The sequence below is a fragment of the Trifolium pratense genome, linkage group LG2 (assembly GCF_020283565.1).
Source record: "Trifolium pratense cultivar HEN17-A07 linkage group LG2, ARS_RC_1.1, whole genome shotgun sequence".
Classification (NCBI taxonomy): domain Eukaryota; kingdom Viridiplantae; phylum Streptophyta; class Magnoliopsida; order Fabales; family Fabaceae; genus Trifolium; species Trifolium pratense.
The window spans coordinates 55,568,660-55,586,608 of NC_060060.1; the positions used below are offsets into that span (position 1 = coordinate 55,568,660).

The window sequence follows — 17,949 nt, forward strand, 5'->3', positions numbered from 1 at the left end:
CCATTGTTGTTGGGTAGACCATTCTTAGCTACCGGAAGAGCATTGATTGATGTTGAGATGGGAGAACTTATGTTGAGAACACATGGGGAACAAGTCATGTTTAACGTGTTCAAAGCTATGAAACACCATGATGAGGAGCCACAATGTTACAAGGTTGACGTGATTGAGGAAGTGGTAGAAGATGTCTTAGTGGAAGAAACACCATCCTTACCTTTAGAGAGAGTAATTGTTAATTCCATCGATGATTTGGAGGAGGAATGGGACAAGGAGATTGAAATTTGTCTCCGTCAGCTTGAATCATGTAAAGAAGAAGAAGCACAAAAAGATTTTGAAAATGTGTATGCTGTGGAAGAGAAAGCTAGTGGTAAGGAGGACCTAAAAGTTACTATTCCGGAGTTGAAAGAGCTCCCCCCTCACTTAAAATATGTTTTCTTAGGAGAAGATGCTTCACAACCGGCAATCATAAGCAGCAGGTTGAGTTCTTTGGAAGCAGAGAAGCTAACTAGAGTCTTGCGAGAAAATAAAGAAGCCATGGGTTGGAGCATCTCTGATTTGAAAGGGATTAGTCCCGGATTCTGTATGCATAAGATAAAAATGGAAGATGAATACAAACCTGTGGTGCAACCTCAAAGAAGACTAAATCCAACCATGAAAGAAGTGGTGAAGAAAGAGGTTCTTAAACTTCTAGAAGCTGGTATGATTTATCCAATCTCGGATAGTGCGTGGGTTAGTCCTGTCCATGTGGTCCCGAAAAAAGGTGGTATGACAGTTGTGAGAAATGAAAAAAATGAACTGATACCCACTCGCACCGTCACTGGGTGGCGGATGTGTATAGACTACAGGCGGTTGAACTCGGCAACAAGGAAGGACCATTTTCCTCTTCCATTCATGGACCAAATGTTGGAAAGGCTTGCAGGGCAGGCCTATTATTGCTTTTTGGATGGATATTCTGGGTACAATCAGATTGTAGTAGACCCAGAGGATCAGGAGAAAACAGCTTTTACTTGCCCTTTTGGAGTATTCGCTTACCGGAAGATGCCTTTCGGGTTGTGCAACGCACCGGCCACATTCCAGCGGTGTATGCTATCTATTTTTGCTGATATGATGGAGGACACAATCGAGGTATTTATGGATGATTTTTCTGTGTTTGGTAAGTCTTTTGATAAATGTTTAGCCAATTTGAATGCCGTATTGAAGAGATGCATAAGTACCAATTTAGTTTTAAATTGGGAAAAATGTCATTTTATGGTTAAAGAAGGTATTGTGCTTGGACACAAAATCTCTTCAAAGGGCATTCAAGTTGACCAAGCAAAGATAGAGGTTATTAAGGAATTGCCTCCTCCCGTGAATGTTAAGGGAGTGAGAAGCTTCTTAGGACATGCCGGTTTCTATCGGCGTTTCATAAAAGACTTTTCCAAAATAGCTAAGCCCTTAAGTAACCTCCTCGTGAAGGAAAATGAATTCAAATTTGATGATGAATGTTTGAATGCTTTTGTTGTGATTAAAGAAAAGTTGGTCACCGCGCCCATAATCGTTGCACCTAATTGGGATCTCCCTTTTGAATTAATGTGTGATGCAAGTGATTATGCGGTTGGAGCGGTGCTTGGCCAACGACATGCGAAATTTTTCCATGCTATATACTATGCAAGCAAGGTTTTGAATGAAAACCAAATCAATTATACAACTACTGAAAAAGAGTTGCTTGCAATAGTATTTGCTTTGGAAAAATTTCGCTCTTATCTGATTGGATCGAAAGTTGTTGTTTTTTCAGATCACTCGGCACTTAAGTACCTCCTCACAAAAGGCGACTCAAAGCCTAGACTCTTGAGGTGGGTACTACTTCTGCAGGAATTTGATTTGGAGATAAAAGACAAGAAAGGTGTGGAGAATGTGGTCGCGGACCATTTGTCAAGGTTAGAAAATCCAATGGTGACCACAAAAGAGAAGTGCATTAACGAAGAGTTCCCGGATGAAAAATTGCTGATGGTTTCTAAAAGGCCTTGGTTTGCTGACATGGCTAATTTCAAAGCAGGAAATGAAATTCCGGAGGACTATTCCTATCAGCAAAAGAAGAAATTCTTTAGAGATGCTAACTTCTATTTTTGGGATGATCCATACCTATTTAAGGTGGGGCAAGATGGTTTGATCCGTAGATGTGTTGATGAAGAAGAGGCGCAAAGTATAATGTGGCACTGCCACAGTTCTCCATATGGTGGTCATCACAGTGGTCCACGAACAGCAGCAAAGGTGCTTCAAAGTGGTTTCTTTTGGCCGACACTGTTTGCAGATTGTGTAGAGTTTGCTAGAAGATGTGATAATTGCCAGAGGACCGGCAATGTTTCAAAGCGGGATGAGATGCCTCTAAACCAAATGCTCGAAGTAGAACCTTTTGATTGTTGGGGGATTGATTTCATGGGACCTTTTCCATCTTCACGGTCTAACCTTCATATATTGGTGTGTGTAGATTATGTTACAAAATGGGTGGAAGCTATTCCTTGCCAAGCAAATGACTCTCATACCGTGGTCAAGTTTCTTAAAGAAAATATTTTTACTCGGTTTGGGGTTCCTAGAATTCTCATTAGTGATGGAGGCAAACATTTTTGTAACAAATACTTGGAGAATGTCTTGGAGAAATACAATGTTAAGCACAAGGTGGCCACTCCATACCATCCTCAGACAAGTGGACAAGTTGAAGTATCTAACCGGCAATTGAAACAAATTCTGGAGAAAACGGTTTCTACTTCAAGGAAAGACTGGTCAATGAAGCTTAATGATACACTTTGGGCTTATAGAACCGCGTTCAAGACACATTTGGGGTTCTCTCCGTACCAACTAGTTTATGGCAAATCATGTCACCTACCGGTTGAGCTAGAACACAAGGCATATTGGGCTGTGAAATTTTTAAATTTTGATGCAGGTCTTGCAGGTGAGAAAAGATTGCTTAAGCTGAATGAACTTGAAGAATGGCGGATGCAAGCATATGAAAATGCCGTGATTTTTAAAGCAAGGACAAAGAAGTATCATGACAAAGGGTTGGTAAGAAAGGAGTTTAAGAAAGGACAGCAAGTCTTGTTGTTCAATTCTCGTTTAAGGTTATTCCCGGGTAAGCTGATGTCTCGGTGGTCTGGTCCGTTTGTCATTAAGGAAGTTTTTCCACACGGGGCTGTGGAAATTTTTACACCAGGAGAGGAGGAGAAATCTTTCAAAGTAAATGGACAAAGACTCAAGTTTTATAAGGGAGGAGATTTTAATCGCCACAAGGTGGCAGTACTTTTCGAAGACCCTTGAGGTTTCGAGACCGTCAAGCTAATGACGCTAAAAGTAGCGCTGCTTGGGAGGCAACCCAAGGTTTTATTTAACCGTAATAGTTTTTCTTTTGATTTTTTGTGTTGTGCAGGTCAAATTGAAAAAAAAGAGGAGTGTGAAAAGTATCACAATCAGGAATTTACGCTTGGGGCACCAAAAATTTCGCCTGAAGCATAAGAAAGGAGCAGAAAAATTCAAATCCTGAGTGATTTACGTTTGGGGCGGAAGAAATTGCGCCTAAGGCGTAAAAATAATGATGAAAAATGGGTGCCCACTGTTTTGCCGTTTGGGGCGGAAGAAATTACGTTTGGGGCGTAAAAATCCTGAAGAAATTGGGTTGCTTAATATTTTGCCGTTTGGGGCGGAAGAACTGCCGTTTGGGGCGGAAAATCACACTGAAAAAAATGGTGCTCTCTGTTTTGCCGTTTGGGGCGGAAAAATTTGTGTTTGGGGCGGAAATATTTCGTTTTAGGCGTAAACACATATGAAACCCTCATTCTTTCTCTCAAACTTCATCTTCTTCAACAAACCTTATCCTTTCTCTCAAACTTCATCTCCTCCCTCACACAAATCCTCCATTAACAACCATCCAAACCTTCAAACCCAACACAAATCCTTCATTAAAACAACAACCACAACAAATTCACCCATTATCTTTCACCAATTTCATCCTCAAATCTCAAACCCCTCTTGAACCTAAACCTCCCAAATCCTTCAAACTCCATTAAAACAACAACCTCTCTCACACCCATAACACCAAACCCACGAAATTTCTTCCATCTAACTCTATTCTTCAAAACCCATCATTAACAACAACCAATTCTTCAAATTTTTTCCAAAACCCAAAATCAAAAACCCTTCAAAACCCTACACGAAAATTCACCCAAAAACACCATAAATCTTCATCTTTTCCATCACTCACCCATAACCCATCACCCTTCTCAATCTTTACCTTTCACACCATGAAGAACATATTCAAAAAATCCTCAAAAGATAAAGAAGTTGAAGTTGGGTCTTCAAAATCAAGGTCAAAAGTGGTGAAGAAAAGGAGAGTAGTCCGAACTCCTACACCGTCACCTTCGCCTTCTCCTCCACCATCACCGCCTAGAGAGCAATCACCACCTCCTCCAACGCCGGTTGTGACTGAAATTCCTCGGTCACGTTTTGTTCGTCCAACGGCCTACAATCGGTACCAGACTCTCAAAAGTAAGGACTTCAAACCTGAAAAGCGTCTCACGGATGAAGTGCTAGCATTGCCCTTAATTGAAGCAGAATTCCGCAACAGGCATTGGTATGAGTTTAATTTCTGTCTTCGGTCTGGAAATCGTACTTTAGCATTAGAATTTTTGAGTAATGCATGGCGAGTGAAAAATTCGTCACCACGGATTGCTAAAGTACGCGGGGTAGATGTAGACTACTCCCCGGAAACTATAAATAGGTTATTTCATTTTAATGTTCCTGAATTCTGTGTTCTGAATCATCGACGTGAGAATAGGGCAACCATGGCATCAGATAAGCGTGAGGCTTTAAAATCTCAGCTGACCGTACCCGGAAGTGTGTGGGTGAGACCATCGAGACAGCTCCCACCCCAGCGGTTTAAAACCGCTCATTTGTTGGATTTTCCACGGATTTGGGCTGAATTTTGGATAAATAACGTGGAGCCAAGTGGGAACAATTCTGAGATTCCTATGGATGTAGGGCTAGCACTTCAAGCTATTTTGTTAGGTGAAGACATAGATTTGGGCACAATTCTGAGTGATGATTTGTCTGCAATTATCCAGAAAGATCCCGGGTCATATAGTCTAACACATCTCTGTTTGATCACTAAACTGTGTCTGGATCAAAATGTTGCTACTTTTGATGATGATCAAATGGAAGAGCCTAGAAAAGTCACTACGGCTTTTGTAAGAGATGTGAGAAGAAAAACTTTCGGGAAGACATTCATTCCATTTGCTGATGTGGATGATGTAATGGATTACACGATTGAGGGAGGAGGTGAAGAAAGGGAGGAGAATGTTGAAAATATGATGCCCCATGACATACCACAAGGTCCGGAAATGGAGAGTTTTCCAGCTCCGCAGTTTGATGTGAATGTTCTTGCTGACATGGTGTGGAAAATGGACATGAGCACCCAACAGGGCATTGATATGGCGGACCACTATGACACTTCATCCGCCTTATGGCAAGCATCCATGCGTTACCGGGAGCAAGTCCCGGCATATTTCTATCCGAGATATCCAACAATGCATGAATTTGATGAAGCTCACAATCAAAGAGTTAGGAGCATGGCGGCTACACATGAAATGAACCGTGCTACCTACATTCGCCAAAGGAGGGCAGCTGGCCTTCCAGATGAAGGAGGGTCCTCATCAATGCAATTTCCTGGAAATCTGCCTCGTTTTGATCATGATCACAACATGCCCGAGCAGGATTGAGGTTTTGTGCCATTCACCTTTACTGTCCTTCTCCTCTATAGATTCTTTTTGGCCTGTGTATTATGATTCCTTTGTTTAATTTGTTGCATGCTTGATGTTGGTCTATAATAAGTACTTGAGCTAGTCGTTGTGTTTTCTTTGAATGTTTTAGTCTTTTTGAAAACTTCACACTATTGAAATTTGTTTGGCTATCATCTTAGATTCAAAATTGTTGACCAAATGTGTGATATGAATTTGTGATGTTTTTGATTGTTTCGGATGCATCATAGTGATGATTTAGGCAAGGCTTAGGGACTCTCACAAATATTGACCATAGTTTAATTCAGCCAAAAACTGTGAGATTTTGAGCCCAAACACTGATTTCTTTTGATGATTATGAGAATTCCACACTTAGCTATGTCTCTAGAATTTGCGCATGTTCTCTTTAATTGATTTATTGTTGTGATGTACACACGAGGCAAGTTGTTTGGTACCTTGAGCCTGTTCTAGCCACCCTTATCATTGCTTATCCGTTGTTTAACCCCTTTTGAGCTTAAAGAAAAATGTTTTGTTTGTATCTGACCCAAGTTATCAAAATAATATAAAAAAAAAAAAAAATGATTTTCTTGGAAAATTAGATACCTTTAGTGGTTTTTGCACAATGCATTTCACTAAGTTTGGGGTTGCTTTTGGAACTAGCAACAACTTAAGTTTGGGGTGGATATACTATACTAGAGAACTAAAAAAAATTATGAAAGAAAAATTCCAAATTATGAAAGAAAAATTCAAAAGTTCACCAAGAAAAGAAGTATCGAAAAAAAAAAGAAGAAAAAAAAAAATAATAATCATGGTGATCTTTTTGAAAACAAAAAGGAATTTTGTGAATTGTTCTCTAAGTATAAATTCTTACAAAGTAGGGTGGGGTGTTGTATCTATTTGACTCAGTGGTATCTAATTTCAAGTTTTTTTTACTCACTTACCAGAAAAGCCACCATCCACCTTTTAACCAGGCCACGTTATAACCTTTAAAAGTCCTCTAATGTGTGTGCTCATGACATGGTGATTGATTTTTGAGAATGTCTGCAAATTTATAGTAGTCTAGTTATGATGTGTTGATTGAGTGATTATATTACCCTTAAACAGGAGAGTCGGTGAGGGTGTGAAGAAATTAAGTATGGTCAATCTTTGTTTGATGCTCTTTGTTTTGCCTAAATTTGAAACTGTGTGTACTTGAATCATGACGAAATTGATCATTGAAATATCATGCAAATTACGTCTAACTTGATTGGGTTTGAGTTTGTTTAGCCAGATGAATCGAGGTAGTGTTTTGTTTTCCTGGAGATTGAGATATTCCTTGAGGACAAGGAAAAGTTCAAGTTTGGGGTTGTGATGACATTAGTCATTACATGGAAATAAAGACCATTTTCAAGTATTTTTAGAGGTTTTTGACCTAAATCATGAAGAATGAAACATTGATTTGAAGCTACATGCGAAGAAAGATAGCAAATGAAAATTGGTGGATTGTATAGTATTTTTACGCCTAAAACGGAAGTTTTTCCGCCTGGGGCGGAAATTTCACTGAAGAACCAAGATTGCTCTCTGTTTTGCCGTTTCAGGCGGAAAAAGCTGTGCCTGAAACGTAATTCTTTACGCCTGAGGCGGAAATTCTGTGCCTCAGGCGGAAAACGTTACTTTTGATCATTTTTATAAAAAGGAAACATCAGATCTGGATCATTATCGAATTTTAAACACTGAGAACAGCATTTGGAGCGATTTTGGAGGATCAAGAGCGACCAAGCAAGGATTCAAGTGTGGAAACACATCAAGATTCTTCTTGTAATTATGCTTTCTTTCATTTTATTTGATGTAATTTCTGAATTTGCAATGTCTAGCTAAATTCTCATGATTGGTCCTTAGGTGATTCTAATTACTTTTGATCTTGAACTATGTGATTGTCATATGATATGATTAATGAATTACGAAGTTAGTTTCTATTGATTGTTCTTTGTGCTTAATGCTTTGTATGAATTCGCGACTTATATGATGATTGCAATGATTTGTTTTACTATGACGATAGGAATAACTCATCGATCTAGGAACGATTGATCAATTAATTTTCACTTAAGAAATTTTGGATTGTTAATTGAGATTAAAAGATTAAAGGTTGTAAACCTCAATTGATCATAGATTACCTAAGACATTAGGAATCGATGATCAAGGGAGAGGATTATGTTACCAAGACATTGGGCATAATCATTTTTGATTTAATCTAATCATGAAACTAATTTGAATAATTCGTTATCATACATGGCGTTACCAAGAGAAATAGTAATTAGATGACCCAAAAAGGACCAATCGCTTTTCTTACATCAATCTAAACACCAAAGAAATTCTAAAGTTTTAAAATTTAAACTTGAAACCAAACAAGAACCCCCTTTTTACAATTTATGTCAATTTACATGAGTATGTCTTCAATTTACAATTGATTTACAACAATCCCTGCGGAGAGAACGATTTTATTATACTACTTGACGGCTATTTAGTACACTTGCTAAATTATCATCAGGGGGAGCGGCTGGTGGTGTGTAGTGGTGGTTGATGATGATTTGCAAAGAGAGATGAAATGCTTGTTCCTGCGTTTTTTTCCTTTTTCTACTTTTCCTATTTGTTCAATTTCTTTGTTGTGTTATGTGTTGGTTATTTTGGTGAGAGTGTTGGTTATTTTCAAGGAATCCTTTTTATTGAGATTTTTAAATTTTTTGGGTTAAATTTTTTTTTCTTCTGGATTTTATTTTGGAGTTTATGAGTTTTGTTTGAAGGTGTGATGAAGATGATGATGAATCTGGAAAAGAAGTTAGGGAAGATGATGAAGGAATAGAAAATAAAATTAGTTGATAATGATATACTATTAGATAGAGTTGTCATTCACAATCTAATGGCTATTTTTTTTCAATAAGATCAAACGACTTAAATTAAAACATTTAGTGAGATCTATGGTGGACCACATACAATGTTGGTCCACCTAATATATTTGGTGTTAAAAACTAACGGAAAGTACCAAAATGACTAACGGAAATATCTTTAAGGGACCAATCCGATCATTTTTTTCTTTAAGGGACCATTGTGAAACCTAAAATGTCTTTAAGGGACCATTTAAGTAATTAAGCCTATTTTTATCTACTGCAATTTTTGTTTTAAATATTTATAATGTAGTATTATCATATTTATTAAAATATTGTTTATTAAAATATTGTTCTTTATATTTCATTTCACTACTTTTATAATGTGCATGCAGTACTTGTACTTGATTATATCATATTAAAATGTGTACACTTCTCTTGAGACCCACAAAACAGAATATTTCTACTGTTATTCACAGTCTCCCAAAACTTTAATCCATTATTGATTATTGTGTATCTTTCATATGTTTTATTTTCCTATTTTCCTGACAAAAGAAGAGAAAGAATATATTTATTCTACTATAGATGTTTTATTTTTTCTAAACTTTTACCTTTGTTATTGTTCTTTTATCTGTGTTGTGTTATCTTCTACAAAAAGAACTTTTCTGCAAAATTAAAGAAATGTAAATAGAGTTTAAAAAAACGAAAATAAAGTTCTTATTGTTCTTAGGGAAAAAAAGAATAGAGCATAAAACTTTAACTGCTATAGATGTTTTATTTTTTCTAAACTTTAACCTTTGTTATATTTCTATTTTCAAATTTATTCAAGTCTATTTTTTTTTTCAGTTATGTTTTCGAATAAAAATATTCTTCTGTCTTCATGTGTGAAAAGGTAAATAAGGGAAAGAAAAAAAAATATCAAAATCAAACTTTAATTATTTGCTTACTCATGTCCTTTATTTTTTTTAGATACATGATTTTTTACTTTAAGATTTTAGATCCTACAAAAGTTTTTGAAATATGTTTTGTTACCAACCAATAGAAATGGCAAATAACAAAAAATGAGTTTGATTTTCATACCTGAGTTTGGTCTTTTGATACTTGTTTGGCTGTGATGAAGTTCAAAGAAAAAGAAATCATAAACATGATATGAAATACAAAAAGAATGAAGAAAAAAATAGAGTTTAATCAGCATACCATTGTTGTTGTGTTGTTGGATATTATTTGGCTGTGATGAAGTTAAAGGAAAAAAATCATCAACATATATGAACAAAAAAAAAAATGAAGAAGAAAAATGAGTTTAATTTGCATATCCGCGTTGTTGTTGTTATTAGATAGAGATGAATATATTTTAATTTTTCTGCAAGATACAAAAAAATCAAGTTATTAGATAATTGTAGTTAAAGACGATGAAAGAAAGAAGACAGAAGAGAGATGATTAGAGATGAGAGAAATGTGAAATATGAGTATATAATGAAATATAAATTTCAAAGAGTGGGAAAATGTTGTAATTTGAATTTGAATGAAAATGTGGAAGTTTGCAAAGGGAGTGGGTAAATGTTGTAATTTGAATTTTTCTAAAAAAGTGTTTTTGATGTACTTTGCTAACTTTTCAAACAATTCAAAAGTAACTAAAATAATTTGTTTCAAACTATGGCTTGCATTGGTTATAAGAAAACATGGTTTGGTTCAACTTTGTTGTAGTTCAGTGACAATTTTTTTGGACAACAAATACCCTTATATGGGACACATGTCAATTTTTTAAGCAGGGACATTTTTTATTTAACCAGGTACAACACCATTCTTATATTGTATTGGATTACCTTCATTTGATGAAATCTATGAGAAACCTAATATAAATTAATATATCCATATTTTAAAATCTATAAATTTTTTATTTATAATTTATAGGGTCCTTATATAGTTCTAGAGATGAAGATGAAATAAAGAATATTCTAATAGTGCAGAATGAGAAGCAAAAAAATACTCTTCATCTCACTCTATCTTGTAGAATTTTAAACCAATTTACTCAAATAATATTTTAAACACATAAATAACATTAGAAAAAAATCCTGTGAACAGCACGGGATAACATATTAGTATTCATGATTTCCAAAAGTATCACGTAACATTTGTAAAGATTACTTGTTAGTAATATATAATTTTTTTTCTTTCTAATTAAAGCATTTGCATTCAAAATCGTATAATACTCCCTGAGTCATTTGCCTTATATCATTTTGATTGTGTTGTATACTAAAAGGTCTTTTTTTTTTTAATAAGTCAAAATGATATACTCCCTTCGTGACACTTTATAAGCAAAAATACATTTTTTATGTTCATTTTATATTTAATGTATTTGGTCCATAATATAGACCAGATACATTAAATATACAATGAACCTAGAAAATGCATTTTTGCTTATAAAGTATCACGGAAGACGAGACAGATGCAAGTAATAGGTATTGGGGGCTCAAGCCCCCACCAAAAAATTTAATTTTCCTTTAATTTTAGTAATATAAATTTTATAAGCCCCCATGACTAAGTTATTATCTACTCGCTATAAATTTTTCTTCTTATTTTTCAACTTTTTACTACATCAACTATTTAATTTCCACACACATTCTATCGGGTTTGGATCCTCTCATGCTTTTTTGGTACTACCCTCTCTCATTTTCCTCATCTAAGAGTGATGATTGATAGAGAATGAAAAGATAATAATTTAGAACAGAGAGAACAAATGAATGGTGGAAATTGATGTTGAATGGAAGCATGAGAGAAAGAACATTAGAGGATCCAAATTCATTTCTATCTTAACTTTACTCTTTTTCCTTCTTAATTCATCTAAGCATCAACCATCTTTTCTCCTAATATCTTTTGATTTTTTTTTTCTTCCCGTATTTTATTAAAGTTCGTAATTTTTTAAATCAAAATATATACACTATACTTTCTAAACCCCACCAGAAAAAATTTCTGGATCCGCCACTGCACGGAGGGAGTATATAATAATCAACCAAATAGAGTCCCTTCAGCACAAGGTGTGCCAAAAAAGACTACAAGAGTTTACGCATACAATAATAGGAAAATCGAAAAAACAATCGAGAAACAAAGTTACACCATCCCTAGACAAGTGAACGGGTTCGACCATTAGCTATGATAGTTGGAAACTATATTGAAATTTGTTGTCTTCAACCACCAGTAAGAATAAAGTTTGACCTTGTCCAGCAATTGAGGTAAAAACTGCTCTGAGTTTCGGAATAATCGTTGATTTCTTTCGTTCCAAATAACTCAAACGCATAAAAGCCAAATAAACTATAGGAAAAAGTGACGCGCTCCGAGACCACCAGAAAAAAGTGAACTGAAGAAACTGATCAACCAGATTTTGGGGAGATCTACCGATGACAAGGCAATGCACGACCTAACTGACGACCCAAAGATGTTGCAGGTAATGAAAGTTACAGCGCCATCAATTTGGATCTTCAGCAGTGGCAACCTCTGATGCTAAATTTGAGTCTTCGATTAATCCAACAATTGGGATATAAAATAAAAAGTTGGATTAATTGAAGGGCTCGAATTGAGCAGCAGGCACTACAGCAGAGGTTGCTGCTGGTGAGTATCTCGTAGCACCATACAGTTGCAGCACCATATCGCAGCTGCCGAGATCCAATTTCTATGCTACTTGTGCTTAATTGTCATAAGTAAGGATCCTGCCAACAAGATTCCGTAGCTTTTATATGTAGGCTTTCTAATTGACATAGTTAGCTATTGGACCAAGACCATAGACATATACTTTAAGAAACTAAAAACGCATTTAATCGTTATGTTTTTTTAGACATGACTTATGAATATGTTTGTGTTGTCATTTGTTCTATATCTGAGAAAAGACACCAATTATTTAGAAGAAAAGGAAATGATTTAGAATTATGTGTAGAAATTCCCTTACTAAAGGCACTTACTGGTGGTACAATATCAGTGCCATTGTTGGGTGGAGAGAATATGAATTTGACAGTAGATGATATTATATACCCTGGCTATGAGAAGATTATCAGTGATCAAGGTATGCCAATCTCTAGCGCGGCAGGGAAGAGAGGAAAGTTGGTAGTTAAATTTATTGTTGAGTTTCCAACACATCTCTCAGATAATCAAAAATGTGATATTTTTAGTATTTTACAGAATATTTATTGATTAATAAAAGCATTCTTTTATCTATGATGGCCTTTTTGTTGTTGAATAGAGTATAAGTTGCATCGGCCAAATTTGACTTCATTTCTACGTCATATCAAGGATCGCAATGCAACTGTAATTTAAAACCATGGTGGAAACTCTAAGGAGAAGTATCAAATATCAACAACCTTGCAGTTACCAAGCACAAGCCTAGCTTAATAAGTTTATTTCGAATATTGTAACAATGAAATCAATGTGCACAATAAAATAAAATACAATAAAATCCGAACGAATAATACATCAGTAGCAGCAGGGAGCGGCCACATTTGTAAATATATTTTCAGCCTAGGACCATCCAAAAAGAGCACGTACTACACCAGTAACATCACCCGCGACTAGAGCCTTCATCGTTTTCTGCTTTGTATCAGTGTAAGGTGGATACCTTATCGAACCATCGCCTGTAAAACCGCGATAAAGAACTGCCTTTCTGTGAGTAAAAGCGTCAAAAGAGAATTTTCCATGGTAGGCACCCATTCCACTCTCACCAACTCCCCCAAATGGCAATGTATGAACCACAACCTGGACAAGGAAAAGGAAAAAACAGATATAAATAATCTTGCATATATAAGAACTAAATTATGCATTCATGAAAATCAAATAAGAAATATTACATGTAAGACAGTGTCATTGATAAGCAAACCCCCGGCAGAAACATTCTTCACAAATTCCTCCTTGAACTTGTTGTCGTTTGTAAATAAATATGCAGCAAGCGGCTTTGTTCCTTCATTGATGAAATCAAAGCTTTCTTCCAGCTTATTCACCTGTTCCAAGCAAGAAAGCAAGTATTATAATTCATCTTCCATTGTTTTAAATTTGACACAAGCTGATGAAGTTATCGATGAATATTTGAGAACTTACCGTGATGATGGGGAGCAATGGACCAAAGATCTCCTCGCTCATTATAAGAGAATCTCGAGGAACGTCTAATAAAAGAGTCGGAGCAATCCTCCTGTAATTTGATAGTGTCAAGATCCATTGCATTGTACTATAGTAAAGCTAAAACAACTAAACTTAAGTGAGAAGCGAGAAGAGAGCTTACAATTTGCTTTCATCCTTTTCGCCTCCAAAAACAATCTTGCCAGAAACCTTATCATCATCCAAGAACTTTGTCAAGCGAGCAAAGTGGTTAGAACTCACAATGCGCGACAAATCAACAGATTCTAATGGATTCTTTCCAAAGCAGTTTTCTAATTCAATTTTTAAGGCGTCTACCTGGAAATGAGAGGCACCAAACATTAGATACACAAAGATAGAGACTTAGAATTGTTAATCGATAACTACATAGGGAAAAATGTTCATACCAATTTGGGAGCAAAGTCTTTTGTTGTTATAATGTAATCAGGAGAAATGCAGGCTTGTCCATTGTTGCAGCCCCACTTACCTGAAATTATCCGCCTAGCCGTAACCTTTTAAATACAAATTAATTTAAGTCAATAATGAGTTTGAAGGAAGATGGTTATGGTAATGTAACAAGTAATCACTAATTCAAAAAGAAAAACAAAGGCTAAGGCTTGGAGCCTATTTGAATAAATTACTTAACTAAGCGTTCATGATATAAACGTTTATCATATAAAATCAAATTGTTTTCATATAATCTATAAGTTGTTTTCATAAGCTATTTCATAAAACTTTATGGAAATAAGCTGAAAACAACCTATGGTCTATAGATATGTCATAAGTTGTTTTCATAAGTTTTCTCAAACAGTCTCACGAGCCACAAATGTTTATGCCAGTAGATAAACTAAAATAAGTAAATCCAAACAGAGCCTTAGTGAATACCTCTAAATTGACATTTGAATCAACAACAGTTGGAGATTTTCCTCCAAGCTCTAGAATAACTGGTGTAAGGTGTTTTGCAGCAGCAGCCATCACTATCCTTCCCACTTTTCCATTACCTGTATATAAAATTTTGTCCCACTTTTGTTGTAACAATGCAGTAGTTTCATCAACTGCACCCTCCACAACTCTTACACATGAATTATCCACGTACTCCCCTAACAATTTTAACAACAGTGTAGAGGAGGCTGGAGCGATTTCTGATGGTTTTAGAACCACGGCATTACCAGCTGCTATAGCTCCAACAACTGGATCAAGGGATAGCACTGAAAAGACAAAGAGAAAGTGATATTATAGACTTCATAGTTTTTCAAAGAAACCAACAGCTGAAAATATCAGCTCAAAAACATATAAACCACCATGACTTGTATGGATAAACAACTTAATTAAGCGCTTATATATAAGTATTTAATATTTATCATATAAGTAAGTTGTTTCAAAAACATGTAAATAAATTGAAAAGAGCGTATGGACATGTCATAAATTGTTTCTATAAACTCTCATGAACAGGTAACAAGTGCTTATATATGTCAGTAGATAAGCAAATCGAATGAGGTGAAAGATCAACTTACAAAATGGATAGTTCCATGCAGAGATGACTAACACAACACCAAGTGGTTCAGGTACTATTTCAGCCGAAGAAGGAAAAGTTGTGATTGAAGTTTTAGCCTGAAATAATTAAAGGAACTTCATGTGAGAAAATTAAATATACTATATATAATATAAGCAATATAAATGAAAATTTTCTTTCTTATGCTAAAGAAATTATAGTAAAATAAACCTTTTCTGGAGTCATCCATTGTTTCAATTCCTTTAGTGTGACTTCACATGAGTTTTTAAACATACCAATCTGCAACACAAATTGCATCAATTAAGGGTTCAAATTCCATAATATGTTTGTTTAGTTTAGTTACAAATATTACAAGTGTTCAATTGCTCCACATTTTGGATTTTATATATGGAACGAAGTGGTTCTTAATTTCATCATTTATCATTTAGATTGTTTGAAATGCAAATGAAATAAAAATAAAATATGATGGGATAGGATGCATATTTTATTCAATTTCATATTATATCTCTCTTTTTTCTCTTCTAGTTTTTGGATTCTACGGAGCCATTTTTTTTATGAAGCATGGCTACATGCACATGTTAATATTTGTCTAATTTTTTAATAAGCGGAAATTTAGACTACTTGGATTTCAAGATCGTTAAAATCTAGAAAGGAAGAAATGTTAGCATTTGTCTATTTTCTTTTGTTTGGCCTCTCCCAACTCAATAGTTGAGGGCAAAATTGATATCTTCAAATTAGTCGATTTTTAGATTGGATATCAAGTTAAAAAAAAATTGATCTTTGTAATTAAGGTTTCGTTTCGTTTTATGGAAAGAAAATTGAAAGAAAGAAAATTAAAGAAATTAAGTAATGAACTTAGACTGCCTTTCTTTCTGGAAACATCCAAATTTCCGTGACATACAGTGACAGTTTATCGTGAAGACCACTTTTAAGTGCTACATCCGTGAAAAGAAAAAACATTACTACCTGTGTTAGCACTTTACACGTCTTAGTCCTTAAAATATCTAGTACAGTGATGTTTTTTTGTAGTGAAACAAAAAATTATAATTTTTTAGTAAAATTTTCCTCTTGGTGAGTTATATAATTTCAATGTTTGAATGTTTTTGTTTTTAATCTGGTTAGTATAAACCGTTTTCAGAACCATTCCGATTAAGGTTGTGGACGATCAACTTGTGGTCTTTCTATCAAATGTAGTGTCAATCAGTTTTTTTTTGTTTACAATGAACTGGAGATCGAACCCAGAACATATAACGTACCATCTAAATCTCTTACAACTAGACCAAACCTAGTGACTTATTTAGCGTCAATCAGTAAAATTCTAACAGCCTAAACAAGTTAAAAAAATTCTTTGTTAAACTAAAAAGTAAAAATTTCAACTATCATCGGAACAGCTTCATCAGAATACTCGTTCTCCCTCTCACAGCAACAATGATATCTTATCCTTCAAAATTTATGATGTTAATTATATTACAACAAAAAATTACTCATAATTAGAATTGAACCATGAGTCAAAAAAAACTTAGAATTGAACCATTAACATGAAAGTAACTTAAGCATGAAGAGAACATTTAGATTAAAATTTAATCAATTATTGTACCTCATAGACAACGGTTTCAAGTGGTGGTTTAGCAAGATCAGAACGAAGAGCTTCAACAATTTGATCCTCTTGTTCAACAACCATCTTCAAAAAAGCCTTCAGCTGTGATATTCTCCATTCATAACTTCTTGTCTTACCAGAATTGAAGCTCAACCTCAGCTCCTTCACCAACGACGCCGCCGCTTCTCCGTCAAACACCATTATATCTGATTACTGTTACTATTATTTTCTGCAATATGATTATGATAATGAGAAAATATTAAACTTAGAGCAAAGTTGAAATTTTAGATTGGATTGCGATGAAAGTAAAAGATGAGGACATACATATTTATAGTGGATACTCGCTCCATTGTTATTTTGTTGACTATGTGCATACGTTGCAAAAGGATAGGAGAGTCGTATTATTAAAGCAACAATTGCTTTCAAATTTCTTTTTCTTCTATTCATATCATAATTTTAGTTGACCCTGCGTGTGTCTAAATTAGGAGACCAAAAAGAATTTTGATACAATTATTTTATTGATTAATAATTGAATATATGATATTTTCTTTTAAAAAGAAATAACCAATATTTGTAAACTTTTGTGTGTTTCATATAAGATTTCTAATAATACGTGTAAAACAAAAAACCCATTTATTATGTATGTGGATGAGGATTAAGCTAATACATTGAATAATTTTGAAAATATTATAATTAATTAGTAAAAGCAAACTTTCAAATTATGAACATGATTTTTTTTTTTGTTGATATAATGGAGTTTCTTTTTTAAAACTAAGGACATAAAATTTAGACTTTTGAAACTTTTGTTTGATATATTTAATGTCTTAGCACCCTTAAATTTTCTATATTTTTTTGATAAAATATATGCATCGTAAAATATTGATTAAACAATCTTTTTAACCTGGAACGTGTGAGAAATGTTCTTTGGTACAAACATGTGGAATAATGTTGTGGGTCATGTACATGTGTCCTATCTAAAAATGTTATCTGATAATGTTATGGGTACTAAGATAATGTTATGGATCATGTTAACGTGTACAAACCATCGTCACTTTCAGCGTCAGTGGTTCATGTCGTTTATTCTTGAGTTTCTTTTGTCTGGTT

General features: G+C 34.6%; 1 protein-coding gene across 1 annotated transcript; it reads right to left on the bottom strand.

The window, feature by feature from the left end:
* Nucleotides 1-12,976: 12,976 nt before the first annotated feature.
* LOC123903987 (aldehyde dehydrogenase family 3 member H1-like) lies at nucleotides 12,977-17,263 on the bottom strand. Its single transcript, XM_045953678.1, has 10 exons — nucleotides 17,170-17,263; nucleotides 16,846-17,074; nucleotides 15,459-15,527; nucleotides 15,250-15,346; nucleotides 14,621-14,943; nucleotides 14,143-14,247; nucleotides 13,881-14,053; nucleotides 13,700-13,790; nucleotides 13,453-13,602; nucleotides 12,977-13,360 (listed from the first exon to the last, which is right to left on the bottom strand). Exons 2-10 carry the CDS (start codon nucleotides 17,044-17,046, stop codon nucleotides 13,127-13,129), a joined length of 1,443 nt encoding a protein of 480 aa, XP_045809634.1. The 5' UTR covers nucleotides 17,047-17,074; nucleotides 17,170-17,263; the 3' UTR covers nucleotides 12,977-13,126.
* Nucleotides 17,264-17,949: the final 686 nt, after the last annotated feature.

Excerpts from the sequence above, each read along its gene's own strand:
- LOC123903987 (XM_045953678.1), bottom strand. The coding sequence starts at position 17,046 with ATGGTGTTTGACGGAGAAGCGGCGGCGTCGTTGGTGAAGGAGCTGAGG. Across the intron at positions 15,528-16,845 it reads TTGAAACCGTTGTCTATGAG|ATTGGTATGTTTAAAAACTC; the intron begins GTACAATAATTG and ends TTTGTGTTGCAG. Across the intron at positions 14,248-14,620 it reads ATTCAAATGTCAATTTAGAG|GTTACGGCTAGGCGGATAAT; the intron begins GTATTCACTAAG and ends TGTATTTAAAAG.